General features: G+C 41.8%; 1 protein-coding gene across 2 annotated transcripts in view; it reads right to left on the reverse strand.

The window, feature by feature from the left end:
• The window catches only part of Anapc4 (anaphase promoting complex subunit 4), a 31,252-nt gene extending 17,788 nt beyond the window's left edge, over positions 1-13,464 (reverse strand). For both annotated transcript variants that reach the window (XM_048414830.3, XM_048414829.3), the window contains exons 1-11: positions 13,167-13,464; positions 11,762-11,867; positions 8,173-8,305; positions 6,425-6,499; positions 6,282-6,308; positions 6,145-6,189; positions 5,532-5,616; positions 4,832-4,936; positions 3,183-3,266; positions 2,039-2,125; positions 327-391 (exon numbers count right to left, since the gene is read on the reverse strand). In XM_048414830.3, the coding sequence (XP_048270787.2) occupies positions 327-391; positions 2,039-2,125; positions 3,183-3,266; positions 4,832-4,936; positions 5,532-5,616; positions 6,145-6,189; positions 6,282-6,308; positions 6,425-6,499; positions 8,173-8,305; positions 11,762-11,867; positions 13,167-13,295 (941 nt within the window). In that variant the 5' untranslated portion in view covers positions 13,296-13,464. The remainder of the gene's footprint in view (positions 1-326; positions 392-2,038; positions 2,126-3,182; positions 3,267-4,831; positions 4,937-5,531; positions 5,617-6,144; positions 6,190-6,281; positions 6,309-6,424; positions 6,500-8,172; positions 8,306-11,761; positions 11,868-13,166) is intronic.
• Positions 13,465-18,906: the final 5,442 nt, after the last annotated feature.

Here is an 18,906-nt window from a genome sequence, read left to right on the forward strand (position 1 = left end):
ACTGGAACCCAGAGATGAAAGAACTATACATTTCCAAACATCCAGAAGGTTATGCTAATTGTCAGATCTACCCAAGGTACAAAGAAGAACCTTTAGCATGGATAAAGGTTCTGAGACATTTACATATCCAACATCATACATATAAACAAAATTATTACATTTATATAAAAAGTTCATGAAAAACCCTAAAAACTCACACGTGGGGGAGGTCTTATAGCAGAACTTTGTATTTTGTTTTTACAGAGAAAATAATTACTTTTGAAATAATTACTGTCAGAAGAAGGCAGCAAAGAGAGTCAGATCAAAAGCACCCGGTGTGCACGCACCTGGCTTTCCCCCACAGCAGTAAGTGCATGAACTCATCCTGTACTGATGTCGTTGTAGTTTTTTCCTAGACAAAGTGAAAAAAAGAGGTGATACATATTTTAGGAATAATCAGCGTATTTATTCAAAATAACAGGATCACAATCTTCTTCCTTGGTTTCAACCTTTCCTCAGATACTGAACTCATCATCTGGGTGTCAGTGCTAGAGACGGCCAGTCCCCTACTTCAAGACCTGCCCTTCCTCCCCACCTCACCCACTCCATCTCACAGTCCTGCCCCCACCCAACCAAAGGGAGGAGAGTCTACCATGGTTTGGGTGTGATTTGTCCCCTAAGAGTTCATCTGCTGGAGGCCTGTCCTAGGTGAGGATGGAAGATGGGTAAGTCATTGGGAAGAAGCGAAGGTAACACTCAGAGGACCCTGGCTAGTGCTCCCAAGAGTGACTGCTAAGGAGACTACCCACCACACTGCCTGGCTTCCTTTTCTAATATGCTCCTGCCAAGATGCCACTGAAGGGACTCTAGGCAGACCAAGCATGGCAAACATGGCTCTGGTAGGCCTTGTCCTTCTCCCTCAGTCCCCCTGCCTTGCTAAAGAACCACTACATTACATTCCTAAAGCTAGCCACCAAGGCCTATTCTCTTATTTGGTCACTTCTCCAGAGGCTGACTGCCAAGGTCCAGCTATCAGAGTAGCTATCAGAGTACTGAAGTCTAGTAATCAAAAGCCCCCTTTGGCTCCCCTAATTAACATGCCCAACTAAAATTAAGCACCTCATCCTAACATGGGCTTTCCCCTTTAACCTTTATAAACCACCATTTTCCTATGTGCCACATCTGTCTCCTCTCTCTCCAGAGGCAGTTCTTTGTCCCCTTCCAGGACAAATACCCCTTCCCCTCTCTCTTGTTCCCTTCCCCTTCTCCCTCCTTCCCTATTTCCTGTCTTTTCCCTTTAGCCCCTTGCCCTCCGCCCCTTTGGAGCAAATAAATCTCCTTTGTGTTGAGAGCTAGGTCTTGGGGGTCCTGAGTCAATACCAATCCTTTCAGCCCCCGGAATGAACCCTCCTCAGTATCTGGAGAACAAGTGATGCTACACGACCCTGAACTTTCTGATCTGAAACTAGGAGTTAAGTAAACATCTTTTCTTGATAGATTACCCAGCCTCGGTACTTTGTTACAGCAACAGAAAACTGACTAGCACAATTCTTTTTGCATACCCCCAAAATAATGAGGTTTTATCAACCCATCTGAAACAAATAATGATCTTAGCCTTTTACAAATCAAACTAATCTTTCTCTTTTTTTTAAAGGTTTTTATTTTAAATCAAAGGTGTGTGTGTGTGAGCACGCACACGTGTGTGTATATGTACACACACACATGAGTATAGGTACCACAGAGGCTAAAGACATCAGAGTTCTCTGAAGCTGGAGTTACAAGTTGGATGTGAGCCAATCAATGTTAACGTGGGCTATGAGAGGAACAAATGCGTTTACCTACAGAGGAATCTCTCCAGCCTGCCGCCCTTGAGGCAGGGTTTCACTCTGTAGCTCTCATCAACTTTGAACTCATGGCAAACTTTCTGTCTTGTCTTTTTGAGTGTTGGGATTATAGCATGAACCACCTTGTCCAGTTCTGACCCCCATAAATCTCATAAAGCAAATACAGAGAATGTACTCAATATCTCCACAGGAAAGTTCAGTTACTAGGACATTACCTGCACAAACTTAGTGAGACGAGAGTCCATCTGCATCAGTATTTCTTCCCAGGCTTCACACATACAAGTCAGTGACAAGTTTATATACTATTAACAAAAAAAAAGATAGTAAAATAATCAAAACAACATGTTATTTCATTCTTTGGCTAAGTGTCAGCGAAATCCAGAGTTTACTTTCAACTACTCTTCTAACTCATTGAAGCTGTAGGAAAGAAGAGCACGGCTGTGCTTTGGTAATCACTTAGCTAAGAAGCTAAATTATCCAGTGATTCTTACAGATTTACAACATCGCATTCCCTAGACTGTATCTGAGAAAGCAAGAACCCTTGTGCTTGATTTTTATATTTTATGCATATCATCGCATGCTGCTTTGTTCAGCTACTCAGCTGTCACACAGGTCCCCTAAGGAAATACCAACCTCTACAAACTATAACATCAAGCAAAATAAGAACCGTAGTAAAGCAAACAAAAGACCAGTAAGTCTTTGTAGGGGCTCCATCCGGGTACGCTGTCTAGCCCGGCCTGTGTCTTGTTCTAACAATATATCAGAAACAGCGTGACTGAGCCCAAGTCTCAGAAGTCTTTGCCTCCTTACACTCACACTGCTGAGACTTCCGTGGCCATCGCCAAGTGAGGGAGCATGGTCGAGCTGCTAGAGGAGGAGGACGCAGAGCAGAGACCAAGCCATACCAGCACTGGGACGCACATCTGTTTGCAAGATCAGTTTCTTTAAAGTGAGCTACACCAGCCATATGTCTAGAGAACCATCTGGATCAGTCTAGTCCAAACTGCTCACCTACAAAACTATGAGCTACTTTAGGATAGATTTATTATGAACAAAAGCTGAGTAATATGAAGACTCTTTTTCCACAATTTATCTATAATTCGTTTTAAGTTGCATTTTCATTATGATTAGCTTAGAATATTTACAGGATTTTCCATTTTCTTTTGGAGGCAATTAACAGGATTGGTCAGGAGACTGTCAATTAAATTTCAACATTTGCTTTAACAAATATTATAAGATTAGCTTATAGCATTTCTATTGCAGGTAGCTTTACAACATAAACTTTTGGAAGTTTTCTGTTTATGGAAAATTAGAAACTTCCAGTAAAATGCTAACATGAAGCAAGTTATGGATTCATACCTGTAAGAGAGCTGAGATGTGAGTAAACTTTCTGGCCATCCGAGTTACTTCGGGTAAGTAGGAATACAGCAGATTGGTTTCAAGCTACAAAGTAAAACAATAAATACAATGAGTCACAGGAGCATTGGCTTCTTTTGAAGATAAATTATTCTGGCCCAGCTCAAAAACAAGCGAGTCCTTAGCATAGAGAAGGGTCTGTATCTAACTACATGCCAGAGAACCTCTTACCACAATTCTGCCCTGTAAGCACAATGGATTTTGGAAACCAGTGACTACCTCGGGATTTCCAACTGGGGCACAGCTCTGCGTAATCCCTCCCTTTTGTGCAGATACAGATGCAATAACCTATAACACCATTATGAGAATATTTAAAATTGTAAAATTTTAATACAAGTAAAAATAACTAAAGGATATGGATTAAAACATGAATATCAGGAGTATGAGTCATTTTTCAATGAGGTTGTCATTATCCATTGTGTTGGGCTTGGAGGCATAAATCTGTGATCACAGTGTTTGGGAGGCACTGGCAGGAGGAGGGAGTCAAGGTCATCTTCAGCTATATGCAATGAGATGGAGGCAAGCCTAGGGTACATGAGATCTAATCTCAAAACTACAACAAAACACACACCTAACACAAACCTCACAGGAAAAGAAATCACTATTCGAGCTCAGATACAAACGTGGTAACAGTGTCCCAGCCTCACGGAGAAGAGAAATGCAAACGGCTACAGTCCAGGCTCTTTGATGTTCTGAACAGACACTGTAGGAAGGACTGCAAACACCACATCTCTTACTTCTGAGCGTTCACACATACTTAGGTTAAACACTGGGACAGCTCAGAAGAAATACTTCTTAACAAAGCATGGCTATGATCTAAATACAGAAGCCCAGTCAGTATCCTAGTCTATAACATAAACCACAGTTTAGAAAGATTTTTCCCCATCCCGAGGGATCACTTAAAGCCTAGCATGACTTTCCAATTCTGCAACAGCACTGAGTGACTCTACATTCCCGTGTGCCTGCAGTCTTACCTACAAATGAGGACAACAGCAGCACCTACCCATTACATTACTGTGTTTGAAGCACTAAGTACTTGTCAGGTTGTAAGTGACCTTTCATTACTAGGAAAGACAAAGTCCTAAAGATATATTCAGAATAAAGCTACACTGGTCAAGTAACCAATTAGTAAGGCCATAATTGACCATCAAAACAGTTTTAACTATGGAAATTAAATTGCAGTGTGCAAAAAATAATATTCACTACAATGGCATTCAAGATACAGGATTTAGAAATCATAAACAAGCTTTTATATTTTATTATTAGACTCTAGTGATATGAGGAATTAAAACCTGTAAGGAGTGGGGTATGGCTCAGTGTCAGAGGGCCTGCTCTGCGCATGTGAGACCCTGAGTTCAATTCCTAGTACCAAGGGAAAAACTCTATATAGCTGAGCAATGGTAGCACACCTTTAATCCCAGCACTCAGGAAACAGAAGCAGACAGATCCCTAGGAGTTAGAGGCCAGTCTGGCCTACAAAGTGAGTTCCAAGACAGGCTCCAAAGCTACACAGAAAAACCCTGTCTCGAAAAACAAACAACAACAACAAAAACCCCATGTACCTGCTACTGCTATAAGGTTCTAATACTCACCTGAAAATATGAAACCTCTGCTTCGCCACTGCTGGAAACCTCTGTGACTACTGATAAGGACTTCAAATCGCTTGATAAACACAGAGCAAGACAAGTACCGGCAATCTGCAAAAACAGTTATCGCCATGCCCGATACATTTGCTATACTGACAGGCTGCATCTGCTTACAACAATGGGAGCAAAAATTCACACAGACTTTACAAAGTAGAAATGCATAACCCTGGTTCCTGACATAGCTATGGGGTGGCCCAAGGACACACTGACACCCTCTGTCTGTCCTCCTCCCATGAAGGGGCCCACACCAAATACTGGAGAACCAACACAATCCATAGAATCTGAGATACCCTCCCCCGTCAGAGTAAGAAGAACGAGCTACGGAGAAAACGAAGACTTCACAACACAGGGAGACCTGGTACTGAGCTGAGGGCTGTTTCTGTGACCCACTTTCACTCCTGCCCACTGCAGACTTAAAAATCAACCAATCATGATCAAGTGGACCATGCCAGTCTGTAGAAGGAAATAACCTGACTAGTTCCACCAGTAGCTCCTGACTGCTACAAACACAGGAACACTAAATTCTGTCTTACTAAAATTAACCTCGAAACATTTCAATGTGAACAAAGTTAACCTGCTCTCTCCTTGTTCTGTAAGTAATCAGCTGCTATTTTCTAAGAGAAACAGAAAATTTTGAAGAACTTACCCCTGTTACTCGGGCAATTTTGAACATCCCATAAGCATAAAGCTCAATAAATCCAGAGCTTCCTCCAAGGACAAGGATGTTCAGCCTAATTGAGAACAACGCAACACGCTGAGGCTGAGACGACAGAAGAGCTGCCAACCTACACTCACAGCTGCACTGCACACAGCAGGCCCTACTAAGGCCTGTTACCTTTTTTTTCTTCCCCCAAAAGAACAACAGACTTTCCAATAGCCTAAAAAATATTCTGTTTACAGTAAAATTCCATGGCACTAACTGTATTTACACACAATCAGTAATAAAATTATCCACCTGCCAACACACAGTGCCATCGGTTCTTAGGACGGTAATAAAAATACATTAAATGGGCTTTAAAAAGTATTCAGATTAAATCTAGAAACCCTAGCACTTTTATCCTGTTAAGATGCTACAACATTACTAAAATTTAGAAAAATCAATGGCCACACAATAGACACTGCTATCTGTATGCTGGTCAGAGATTTCAATGTCAACAGTGAAGTAACAAGATGAAGAACCTGCTGTTCACATTCTGGAAACTGCCACAGACACAAAACATCAACTTCAAGAAATAAAATAAGACATCTGTAAAATTTACCTGACATCTCCTAAGAGCTTAATAATTTCATCAGAATTTTCTTCACTAAAACAAAAACATAAATTGGGTCATCCTTCAATATTATCTTTCAAATAATAAAAGACCACCTCATTTGAAAATAAGAAAGGTATACTTACCTAAATATTTTTGAGGTGTTGCTGTAACTAGAAGAGAACAGAGATAAGATTTACTCTTGAGAAACGCACGGGAAACAGGTAACATGTTAAAAGCAGAAGAGAAAAGGCAGGGTTCATTCTAGAGAAATAAAACCAATACATACTTTTTCGGCAGTGTGGGCAGCTTAGGCAGGAGAAGGTTGGATTCATCCTCAGCATTATAAAATGATGTTAAGACACTAAAAGGGAGGGGGAACCAAGCATCACACAACAGCAAAGATACGACTTCTCTTTCCATTAAAAATAAATGCAGTAAAAAAGACTCCTAGTTTTATAATTTTACCACAAAGATACATAAAAAGCAAACACTTAGCAATCCTGTGTGAGAAGACAAAGGGGGAACTGGGGTTTTTGTTTTGTTTTCAGAACAAACTGACAAACACCTACTCACTGTACATACAGAGGAATATCAAGAAATGATTGTCAGCATAAGAAATATATTTAAATGTACTCAATATTCAGATAGACTGTGAGCTTATGATTTCTGAATTTGATCTAAGAAACCACAGTAAACAAAGTGCTAAGAATAATTTAAAGCAACTTAGAGTAATTACTGTATCATTTATAACTGGTTCTATGGCTTATACAGACTTGGGGATGTGGCAGTCTGGTGGGTATATAAAACTATGACATTTGCCATTATTTCTGAAGAGCCTATACTTTTTCATTCTTTTTGGATTTATTTATGTGTATGTGTGTTCTGCCTGCAAGACTGTGTGTACACCACATACGTGCCTGCTGCCTGAGGTCAGAAGAGGGCAGCAGATGCCTGGAACTGGGGTTATGGATGGTTGTGAGCCATCGGGTGGATGCTGGGAACCAAACCCAGGTTCTCTGTAAGAGCAGGAAGTGTTCTTAACTGCTGAGGCATTCTCCAGCTTCCTGAAATATTCTCCACATCTGGGACTATAGCTGTGCACCACCATGGACGGCTCAGGAATATCTTTACCGTCTTTTCTTTTTTAATTCTACCTCCAAATACAATTGGAAGTAAATAGCTGAGAAAGTGAAAAACTAGTGACCTGAAATCATGGTTTTCACCCTGGAACACACAGTGCTAGAATCCCCCTTTGGAGATGGGCTGGGACAACTCACAGGACATGTTCTGCTTCCCTCACCTTTTAGAAACTCATGTAACTATCTGTTATCCTTGAGCATCTGAAGATGGTTAGTCACTTTGACTTATTTTTAATGAATTTTAAACTCAGGCTAAATTCTTGTCACCTGTTTCTTATGTGCCACTTACGAAAGCTGTCAATTAACATTCAGGTTTTATTAACTTCATTTGATAGTAATTTAGTGAAAATCAGTAAGAAAAAAAACTACTGGAAAAAAGGACTCAATTTTCAAAAATCCTTCTGTCCCCAACAGGAGCCAGTGTCACTGATGCCTTAGAAGTTCCTCACTACAACCCAGGCATTCCCCTGTGTACACAGACCAGGGAAAAACTGTTCCAGGGAACAAGGGAAAGACCCAGGCCAAGAACACAGCAGGAACCGATCGGGCTGCCTGCTCCATTCAGCACTGATCATGCCCTAACAATATCCATTAACACAGGAGAAAGCTCCTCGCAAAACAAAAGGCACACACACAAATAAATAAAAGTAATAAGCACAACCATTCTATCTAGGTAATTTTAACTAAAAGCTGCAGTGTATACACACTCACAGCACTGACAGTCATTTCCACTCTAAACAATGGAAATGTCCACGATCACCCTACATTTGGGAGGCAGAGAAGCAAGAGGATCTCAAGCTTGAGGACGGCCTAGCCATACGGCAAGGACATGCCTCAGAAATACCATGACAACAAGCTCGGAAAACTTCCCAAGTCTTCCCCCGTGGTATTCTACCTGCTTTCCACAGTCACCTCCATCCAATGCATACAGGAAACCGGAGCCTCCACGGAGAAAGAGTGTAAGCTTTCAGGCTTTTCTACATCACACAAGATAATCTTCTTGGTATCAGCGAGAGCAAAGGCCAAAACTAAAAAAAAAAAAAAAAAAAAAAAAAAAAAAGTAAGAAAATAACCAGAATAAATTAGCATAAAAAAATGAGCATCTCACTTACTGTCCAATTTTACTATTTCAAACACATTCTAATTACCTAAAAATTCTTTTTTGAGGACCAGCAAGATGGCTCAGCAGGTGAAAACTTTTGTTAAAGGCCTGACTATCTGATGCCACAGGGTGGAAGAATGGAAATGATTTCTACAGGCTGTCCTGTCTCAGCATGTGCTACAGCACTGGCATCTCACACACATCACAAGCAAATGTAACTAAAACAATTTTTTTAGTTACCAGCTTTTATTTTTTGAGACTATAATACAATTACCTCATTTCCTTTTCCCTTTCCTCCCTCCAAATCATCCCATATACCTCTCCTTGCTCTCTTCCAAATCTTCCAAATTCATGTACACCTGCATCTGCCTCCCGAGTGCTGGGATTAAAGGCATGTACCACCACTGCCTGGCTCCTCTTTTCTTTTAACTGTTGTTACATATGTACATATATACATATTCCTAAATACATAAATACAATGTGCTCAGTTTGTATATTACTTGCACGTTTTCAGGGCTGCCCACTTGTAATGGACAGACGACTGTGCACTCTTTCCCGAGGAAGACCATTTCTCCTGCTCTCACATTTCTTAGTTGCCTGTAGTTCTTGGTGCAAGGTGAGGCCTCCTGTCCACATTAACATTTCCATTGTTTCTTTGTTCAGATCCTGTTTAAAGAGCCACGTTGGTGTGACTTTTACGGGTTTATCTATTCCTTTAGGTGATATTTTAGAAACTAAAGAGATCCTTGCATATAGTTATGCCTATTACTTAAGCTTATTGTCACGTGTTCAAACTACATCACCTGTCTACTATCTTCACGCATATTCTATTTATTAACTTACACAACAAAGTCCCTAGACTGGGACCTGCTTTCAACAAGAAAATGTCTAACAGGTGCCGGGAGATTATTCACAAGAGATATATCATCGTTGTTGTCTCCCCAGCCCTGCTCACAGGTCTACAAGACAGAAAGTGGCTCCGTTTGCTGTTTTCTTGAAATCTCTTTATTCTCTTTATTCCATCCCATGCTAAGAAGCAAGAGAGCAGATGCCAGGAATCTCTGTCCTCTGACTGTGGCTGAATTATCTAGTGTAGTTCCTCTAGGTAAGTCACTGTCTTCCTAACATGTACAATTTCAGAGCTTCAAAGCAGAGAGTTTCACCTCACACTCCAAGCCACTGCCTGGGAAAGGACTAGACTAGCCTGCCCCCCACTTTGTCTTTTGTTCTGTTTTGGTTTTTGCTGTGCTGGGAACTGAACCTAAGCTCCCTCACACATTCTACTACTAAGCTACATCCCCAGCCCTCTCTCTTTCAAACAAATACTAATAGCAGCTTTATTTGTAATAGCTAGCAAATGGAAATGACCCAGATGTCCTTTAAAATCCAGCTCATTTTACTTTTTATTTTGAGAAAGGGTCTCACTAAGTTGCCAAGGCTATCCTCAAACTCACTCAAGTCAGTTGTCTTCCTGCCTCAGAATTCCAAAGAGTTGGGATTATAGGCCTGCACCACCAGGCAAGGGCTCCAGCCACCATTCTCAAAAAACTTAAAACGATTTAAAATGACTGCTTTAATAAAAACATAAAATTCTGTTTATATGAGACACACTTTAACACACATTTGGCTTTAATGATTTCTCCTGGAGGTCCTATCCTTTTAGATGAATAATAAAGTCCTCAAAATGTGTGGCAGTCAAAGAACAATTTATGGGAATCATTTCTCTTCTCTCACCACATGCGTACTGGAGGTCAGATTCTTAGGTTCTGAGCCTTGGCAACAAACACTGTACCCTACAGTGCCCTGTCCCTCTGATTTTATACACTTTATTCATCTTCTAAGAAAAGGAGTAGAGAATGAGTATGGTATTTTAAAGCATTCCTAAAGATTGTTTTATTTTTATTTTACGTGCATTTGTATTTTGCCATGAGAGTTGGGTCCCCTGAAATTACAGTTACAGACAGTTGTGAACTGCTATACATGTGCTGGGAATCGAACCAGGGTTCTCTGGAAGATCAGTTAGTGCTCTTAACCACTGAGCCAATCCTTTGGCCCCTAGAAATTCTATATTTAGGAATTAATCTAAGGAGCTAACCACACCAAGTTCTCCTACCTGTTCAGGATACTTAACTTATTCACTGCCTATAAAAGCTGAAAACCGTCAATAAAATAAGCATTATGACCAAAAGATATAAATTGCAATATATAAATACAATGGTGTATGGTCACTTAACAAGGCAAATCTGTTTATATTTGGTCTGAACAATCAGCCTGAACAAAATGTATTGGAATAGTATGTATTAAATGAATTCTGATGAGAGTGCAAAAAATGAATCTCTACACACATATTTTATCAGGGAGCATTGCCAAAATGGTTCACCAAAACACATTTATTGCTAGGTGATATGATTTTAAAGAAGTTTTAGGTACTTGTTTATACTTGTCTAGAAAAAAAATCAAGCAAGAGGACATATTCATTTTACAAAGGCAATCTGCATTTTTTTAAAAAAAAGTACCTTCAGGCTTGTTCAATCTTTTAACATGGTAATACAATGTTGTCATCTACACAGTCCACACTGGAAAACTGTGCAATCACATTTGCAAAACGAAAAAAAAAGAAAAAAAACCAATGTTTTGAACATGTTAACAATTTTGTATTGGGCCACACATTGTTATCCACAGCCTCATGTAGCCTACAGATCACAGGTTGGACACCCTGATGAGCTTCAGGCTGCAGCCCATAGCATTTTACTATTCTGACACTGTGAACAACAGCTCAAGAAACTACCAATGTAAAAAAACAAACAAAAAAAACACACACACAAAAATACACACACACAAGACGAATGCTCAGACCTTGTAGAGGCATGGTCACGTGGACAGACCCTCAGATGTGGCCAGCTGCCTGCACACGGGGTATTAATAAACCTCACATTCAGTGCTATATGAACTGGGTGGAAAAGAAGGCTCTGATGGCACCGAAGGGACTGGTGAGTGGTGACCAACACCTGTCAAACGGTGCAGGACTAAAGAGCAGCAAGAACATAAGCCGAGTACTCTGTGAATGTGTTAGGCTTCGATCCCATGTGCCACAAAGCCAGGAACAGACTTACATGAAAATATTTTAAACATTCTAAAAAAAAAAAAACTCAAACTAGTAATTATAATTCTAACATAAGGTCAGTAGTTGAAGTCAGAGGCAGGTGGAGCTCTCCAAGTTCTAGTCTCAGGCCAGTCAGGGCTCTCCAGCAAGACCTATATAACAGAAACAAAATCATAACTAAAATATACCAAGAAAAATATATTCTTTTATAAAACAGGCTTCCTTTTAGAATAATATACTTTATGAAAATGAAGAGTATGTTTATAACATTATCATTACGTTTGCCATCTGGTCTCCAGGCCAAACAGGTCACTTCTTTTCCTGTATTTTCATTTGGTGGAAAACTCCAAACTCGATGAAAACTTGCAAGCCGATGAAGTAAAACCTAAGACGAAAAGATGTAATAGCAGAAACTTGCAGACTCATTTTCAGAAATAAAAGGGACCTAGATCCACAGAATAAAATTTTTTAATTATTACTTTTGAGTACTTAGCTATCCAAAGAACAAAAGAGAACAACAGTATTTGAATGAATATAAGATATTTTCAAAGACACGGGTGAACTGAGCAGGCCCAACCTAGCCCTGTACCCTAAACATACTTGTATGAGTATCTTGCCTACATGAATGTGTTTGTACCATATCTGAGCAGTCAGTGGTGAGGAGGCCAGAGGAGGGCATCAGATCAGATCTCCCCAGAACTGGCATTACAGTTACACAGGCGCCATGGGCCAAACCCAGGTCATCTCCAAGAACACCAAATGCTCATGATTGCTGAGCCACGTCTCCAGGCCCTTTTAAACTTACTTTTCAGAAAAGGTTAAGACTATCCAAGCCGACAACAAAAGAAGTCACACAAACAGCACCAAAAGGTAGCTGTGGCAAAGTAAAATAACAACAACAATAACTGCGACTTTAGCCCATGCTTTCAGCTATGTCGCGCTCTCGCCATGGATCTCAGGGCAAAGGCATGGTGGACACCATGATAATGCAACTGGGCACACTAAGTTTCCCTAGATCGCCTAACCATCTAGTTTTCCATACTTGGCTGCATACACACCAATTACCTGGCTACTGTCAGGGGAAAACTGCCAAAAAGGTGAGGAGAAAATACGCATAGGTGAAGGTTTCCTTTCAAGATGGCTGCCAAGTAAACAATTCTCAAGAGAAAGTTGAAGTATGCTTTGGTTATATACCCGATAAGGCATGTTCAACTGGCAACGCTCGCACACATTCTGCCAGGAATCCTGTGAGACACCAGCCTGTAAACTTAATGATCTTTTAAATAGTTAGCTATATGTCACCAAGATGTAAAAACTCTGAAGCATCCTCCCTAGCAACTTCACACATGCACTCCAGCTAGACGTGACAACAGTTCATCTTCATTCTTCTGCTAATTTGAAAGCAGATTCTGGGTGGAGTCTGTGGAGGCTGTTCGGATGGTGCATCCCCGGCCAAATCAATCCATGGCGACCTGGGCGTGCATAACTTTGTGGGCATTTGTTCTTCTAACCACACAGGAAAGAGAACTATATACCACGTTTGGCAGAGACGGTCCTTTACACTTTCACGTGAGGTCAACTGCCACGATGAGATGTAGGGGCAGGGCAGACAGCTGATCCGCCATGTCTGCAAAAGGGGAAACTGAGGCTGGAGGCGTGACGGGCTACTCGCCAGCTCACTTACCTCGCCTGTAGTGTTGGCCAAAGCAATGAGGTCCCGCTTGGGTGACCAGACCAGGAAAACAATCTCCTGTGGCAGCTGCTTCTCTCCCACCACCCGGAAGGATGGGAAGCATGTCGGAAAGCGCAGCATGGGGACGGTCCTGCAACGATGCTCAGGGGAAGGCCGCAGGAGCACCGGGCCACTAGCCTTGGCACAGAGTCCTGCCTGCAGCGGTACCTGCCAGAGTCACAAACCCGGCCTACGCCTAGCCAGCGGCCTTCCCCGCCCTCTCCCTCCGCCCTCCGCGCTCAGAGGACGCTTCCGGCGCCGACGCCAGGACGTCCTCGCGAGAGGAAGTGAGTGGTTCGGCCGCAGCGGCGGCGGCGCGCCAGCGGAGCGGGGCGGGACGGGGCGGGGCGAGCGGACGAGGGGCGGGGCTGTATGGGCGGGGCGGGCGAGCGCTGCAGGCAAAGTTGTAAGCGCCAGGGCGGAGTGGGCTCTGAGGTCCTTGGGGTTCGCTACTTCTGCTAACCGGGTGTCCAGCAAGCACCGAGAGCAATCCTTAGTATCTATGTGCAGATCTATGGAAACCCTTCCGCGTCTTTTCCTTTTGCTTAGAAATTCTCTGGAGAAAGGGATTGCCACAGGTTTATGCTCTGATCAAAACTCCCGATCCACACCCTGGACCGTCTTTGATACCTCTTGGTAGTTTTCAGCCCTGGCTGCACAGCATAACTAGAGAGAGAGAGAGAGAGAGGAAAACAACAACAAACAAACAAACAAGCCTCCCTATCGGGCAGCATTTTAGCAAATTAAAAGTTAATTAATCATTAAAAACCACTAAAAGATTCCGATTTACAGCCAAATGTTAAAGAGCTTACACCCTCCGTGACACGGAACAAATAATAGTTTGATTTCTCACACTATTTAAATGAGTACTTCACAAATCCACCACAGTTAAGAGGAACCAAAATTTATTCTACCGCTATGTAAGCATTCACTATGTGAGTGACTGTGGACAGACCCCACCCACTCAGTAGTCAGTATCCTACTGCGCTGAGGGGCAGTTTCAAGTATAGAGCCCATTCTGCAAGATGGGAGAGCACTCTTCTGGGCAGAGTGAGCCACAGTTTATCACTTGTAGTGCGCTATCTTTCTTTTTAAAACTGTCTCCCCTACTCCTTCACTTGCTGTCCTTGGAAAGAAATTCAGAGACCAACTCAAGTGACTCTAGTTTGAAGTTCTAATAGGAGTTCCAGAACCACAGTATTTGCATGTATAAGAAACAAGTGTTTGCATTTATAGGAAACAAGGACTTATCGATGTGATAATTGTTACATATGAAATAAACAGCACAGAGCTTAGGAAGCAATGCATGATATTTATTAACGTGACACATCTATCTACCCTAAGGAAGTTCCAGATTGGATAAGAATTATGTTAACATAGTGGGAAAAGGGCAAACCAAATAAATGTCCAACCATAGGACCTTTTTTAAAAGATATGGTAAATCCATCCTGAAGAATTCCATCTTTATACATTGATTCTCACATCTATGAAAAGGTGCAGTTCACTAAACATGTCCAATTATGTTTTGGGGGAGGGGTAGCTTTAGCATGCTTCATATTTCTACATAAAAGAATCTAACTGAAAAATTAAGAGGGATGTAACTAACTTGATTAGGATTGCAGTTTGAGAGATCTTTTTAACGTCTGTGTTGCCCTGGGACACGCAGTTACTGATAAGTGACCAGGCAGCAGTGTTTCCTTTTGCCTTCAGTTGTGCAGCTGCGCTATCCCCATTTGCAAATATAGAAACAGACCCATCCCCCTCAGGCTGTTTCTTCTTGCCTCCAAATGGGGGGGATCTCATTATGTTACTCAGGCAAACTTTGAACTCACCATTTAGCCTTGGTTTCCCAGAGTGGCTGGGATTTCAGACATGCAAATCCATGCACAGCTTCAAACTTAGGTCCTCAACGTACACATCTAACATCCTAGCTCTGCTGGTTTACAGAGTAATGTGAAAGGAAACACTAGAAATCCTGGTACTGACTAACAGGCTAAAAGCCACCTCTCAGCATTCTGAGATCCTCTCAGTCACTCTGATACTATTCTCCTCAATGTTGCTGAGTTAACATTGATACTGAAAATACCTGAAATCAAACAGTAGTGACCTTATCTTCACTTTATTGCAATGACCTTCTTAGCTAACCCTCAAGTAATTTAACCCGTGTCTTAATGCTCCAGTTAAAATTACATCAAATAAGTGAAATTGGATTTTTCCTTTGCGTTTGGTAGAAGTACTTCCTGACCCATGCAGCTCCAGGAGTGTTAGCCTCTTATGGAATGTGGTTAAGGATCTGAGGCAGAAAGTGTTCTATTTCGTGGCATTTCCACTTACTAAGTTGGTATTTATGTACACTGACTAGCAGGAAAACATATTATTCTATATATGCCAGCTTCCCATGAATGGAGGTCTCATGTGACGCAGATGGGAATCTCTGGTCAAACCCAAGGAAGGCAAGAGACTTCCGTCATCAGTTTCTAGTCTGTACTGAGTGAGTATATTAAGTTATTCTAACACATGAAAAGATTAAATTCCCTGAGGTAAGTATATTTTTTACACACACACAGAGAGAGAGAGAGAGAGAGAGAGAGAGAGAGAGAGAGAGAGAGAGTTTTATTTCACTGGCCCGAGATGTGCTGCAGCTCTGTAGCTCCATTGGAGGGAACAAAGAGGAGGACGTTGTAAGGAGGGGACAGGAAATCAGGACCCTTTGTAGGCTGTTTCCCACATTTAATTTTCTACATTACACTGAAGAGGCCAGGCACCAGCAAAACATTTTTATTTTTACTCCCAAAGTCCAGCTGTCCATTTCTTTATGAAGGTCAAGGCCTCAGTGTCCTCCCAGCACTGCCATTAGACCATTAGGAGGACCATTAGTCCTCATGTGAGTGTCCAGACAGCCAGCTGTTTCTCTCATTTCTCACAGTTTCTGAAATCACTTACTGGCACTTCCTGCTTACTTAGGTAATATTATTGCCTCCTCGGGTCTCTGATGGAGTTGAAGACTAGAAAGTTAGAGTTAGTTTTTCCTTGTTAACAAATTCAGAAAAGAAGCTCACATAAAGAGGTGTAAAGTGTATAGGGTTGAGAGACATCCAAAGACAGTTTTTGGTTGGTAATGCAAGTTGGGATAGAAAATGAGTTAGGTACAACACTCTGAACTCACCAAGATAGGATAAATAATGGAGTATTTTCTCTGAATTTGTCAAATGTTAATGGACTAGACGTTGCTAATATAATGATTGCCTGTACATATTTGTACATAGTTATTGTACTTATTGTGTATCGTTTTTCTATGTTAGTTATAACCTCTTTATTTTAGACAAAAGGGGGAAATGTTGTGATATTTTGTGTTCTGACAAATAAAGCTTGCCTGGAGATCAGAAGGTGGAGCTAGTCACTAATTAACCATAGAGGTCTGGAGGTCTATACAGACAGGCAGGAAGGGTTAAGATAGGATGGAGTTAGGTGTAGGAGGAAGGGGCCACTTGTTGGTTCCCAGCCACCAGGCTAGCTTAAACCCGAAATAATCACACAGAAACTGCTTGGCCCATTACTTCTAGCTTCTTATTGGCTAACTCTTATATACCAAACAGGAGCTTAGCTCTTTTGGTTTGAGAAGTCAGAAAAGTAAGAGGTAACTGTGGCTGGTCCTTTACTTCCCTGATCTTTCAGCTTTTACCCCATATCTGACTCCAGGTTTTTTCAAATTAAGATGAATTAGAATCATGTACCACGCTACATCCCTCCTAGAGCTGTTGTCTGTTTTCCCCTTTTCACTCTTTTGAAGAAGATAAAAGCAAATTGTCTGCCTATCTCAGTTGTGTCTGTCATACCAATGCCTCTAAAACTAGGTTCTAATTGATCTTAATATTAAAAACCCAGAGTAAGATATTAAGGGATGAAAGTTGAAAGATCAAAGAAGCAGAGCAGGTGGCCACTAGAGTTCTTACCCCTATTGCCTCCTCTAACCGAATGGGCTGAGCTCCTGTCTCTATGAATCCTCGGACTGAATGGGCCTGAGATCCTGTCTCAGACTGAATGGGCCTGAGATCCTGTCTCCACACACCTTATATTCCTGTCTCCACCTCTCTAGTGCTGGGATTAAAGGCATGTGCCTCCCAAGTGCTGGGATCTAAGATGTTTGCCCACTACTGCCTGGCCTTTATGGCTAACTTGGCTAGCTCTACCCTCTGATCTTCAGGCATGCTTTATTTGTTACAGCACAAACAAAATATTACCACATTCACCTAACTTTTACTGAGCACCTACAAAACACATGAGACAAAAGGGTATATAATATGGGTGCTGATGTTGGAAGTCTACATCTTCCAGGGAGAAATAAAATCTGTAAATAGATTCTAAACTACGCCTAAGTACGTCTGGTGTGGTGCAGAATGCTGAGGGATTCAGAGAGGCATTTCAGGGTACCTCACAATCCCATAAGACAATTCAAGCAGGAAAGGCGGGAGTGGGCACACCGCAGAGTAAGTAGTGTAAATATTAGACTCATGCAGGGAAATCTGAAGTCTGGTTGGTCAGGGCCTGCAAAATGACTCTGAATTTCAATAACCACCAAGCCCCTAAATCATGAGACAGAGACTTCTTATTAATTATGAAACCTTGGCCTCGACTTAGGCCTTTTCCATTAACTCATATAACTTAAATCAACCCACATCTTTTAATCTACATTCTTTTAAGTGGTTCAGTTACCTTTACTCTGTACTGCCCATCCTGATTCCTCAACATCTAACTGGCGACACCCCATTTCTTCTTCCCAGAGCTCTCTGTGTCTAGAAGTCCTACCTATACCTCCTGTCTTCCTGTTGGCCATTTAGCTTCCAGCTTTCAGAGAACAACTGGAAGGAGTTGGTTCTCTTCTACCATCTGGGCTACACCTATCAAACGTGGCTTGGCAGCATGGTTACCTGCTAAGCCATCTTGCCAACCTGTTGTCGGAGGCTGTTTGTTCATTTCCAGGCCGCCTAGACCCAAAATAACCACACAAAAACTGTATTATTACAACACTTCTTGGCCTATCAGCTTATGCTAGCTAGCCCTTACATCTTAAATTAACTCATCTCTATTAATTTGTGCATCAATCACCACAAGGTAGTGGCCTACTGGCAAAGTTCCGACGGGCAGCTCACGTCTTTCCCCTCTGGTGGCTACATGGCTTCTCACTGCCTCTGCCTACTTTAACCCAGCATTCAGTTTAGTTTTCCAGCCTAGCTCTATTCTGCTAAACCACCAGCCAAAACACCTTCTTTATTAACCAATGGCAACAAAACATATTCACAGCATGCAGAGGGGAGTCCCACATCACCAACCCAGCACCAGATATTTTGTAATATAAGTAAAATGAAATTTGCCTGTAATTATTGTGCTGGTTACGGGCCATAAGCTAGGGTCACTTTGGAAGAGGTTAAGCTTAGTTGAGAAAATGCCTCCATAAGATTGGCTTGTACAGAGGTGGAGCATTTTCTTGGCTAATGATTAATATATGAAAGCCCAGCCTATTGTGGGTGGAGCCACCTCTTTGCAGGCTATCCTGGGTTTTCTAAGAAAGCAAACTGAGCTAGCTAGCCATGGGGAGCAAGCAGTGTTCCTCTGTGGCCTCTGTTTCAGTTCCTGCCTTCAAGTTCCTGTCCTGATTAAGTTTCTCCATGACGAACTGTGACCAGAAACATAC

Source organism: Myodes glareolus, chromosome 8 (assembly GCF_982192425.1).
Source record: "Myodes glareolus chromosome 8, mMyoGla1.1, whole genome shotgun sequence".
Lineage (NCBI taxonomy): Eukaryota > Metazoa > Chordata > Mammalia > Rodentia > Cricetidae > Myodes > Myodes glareolus.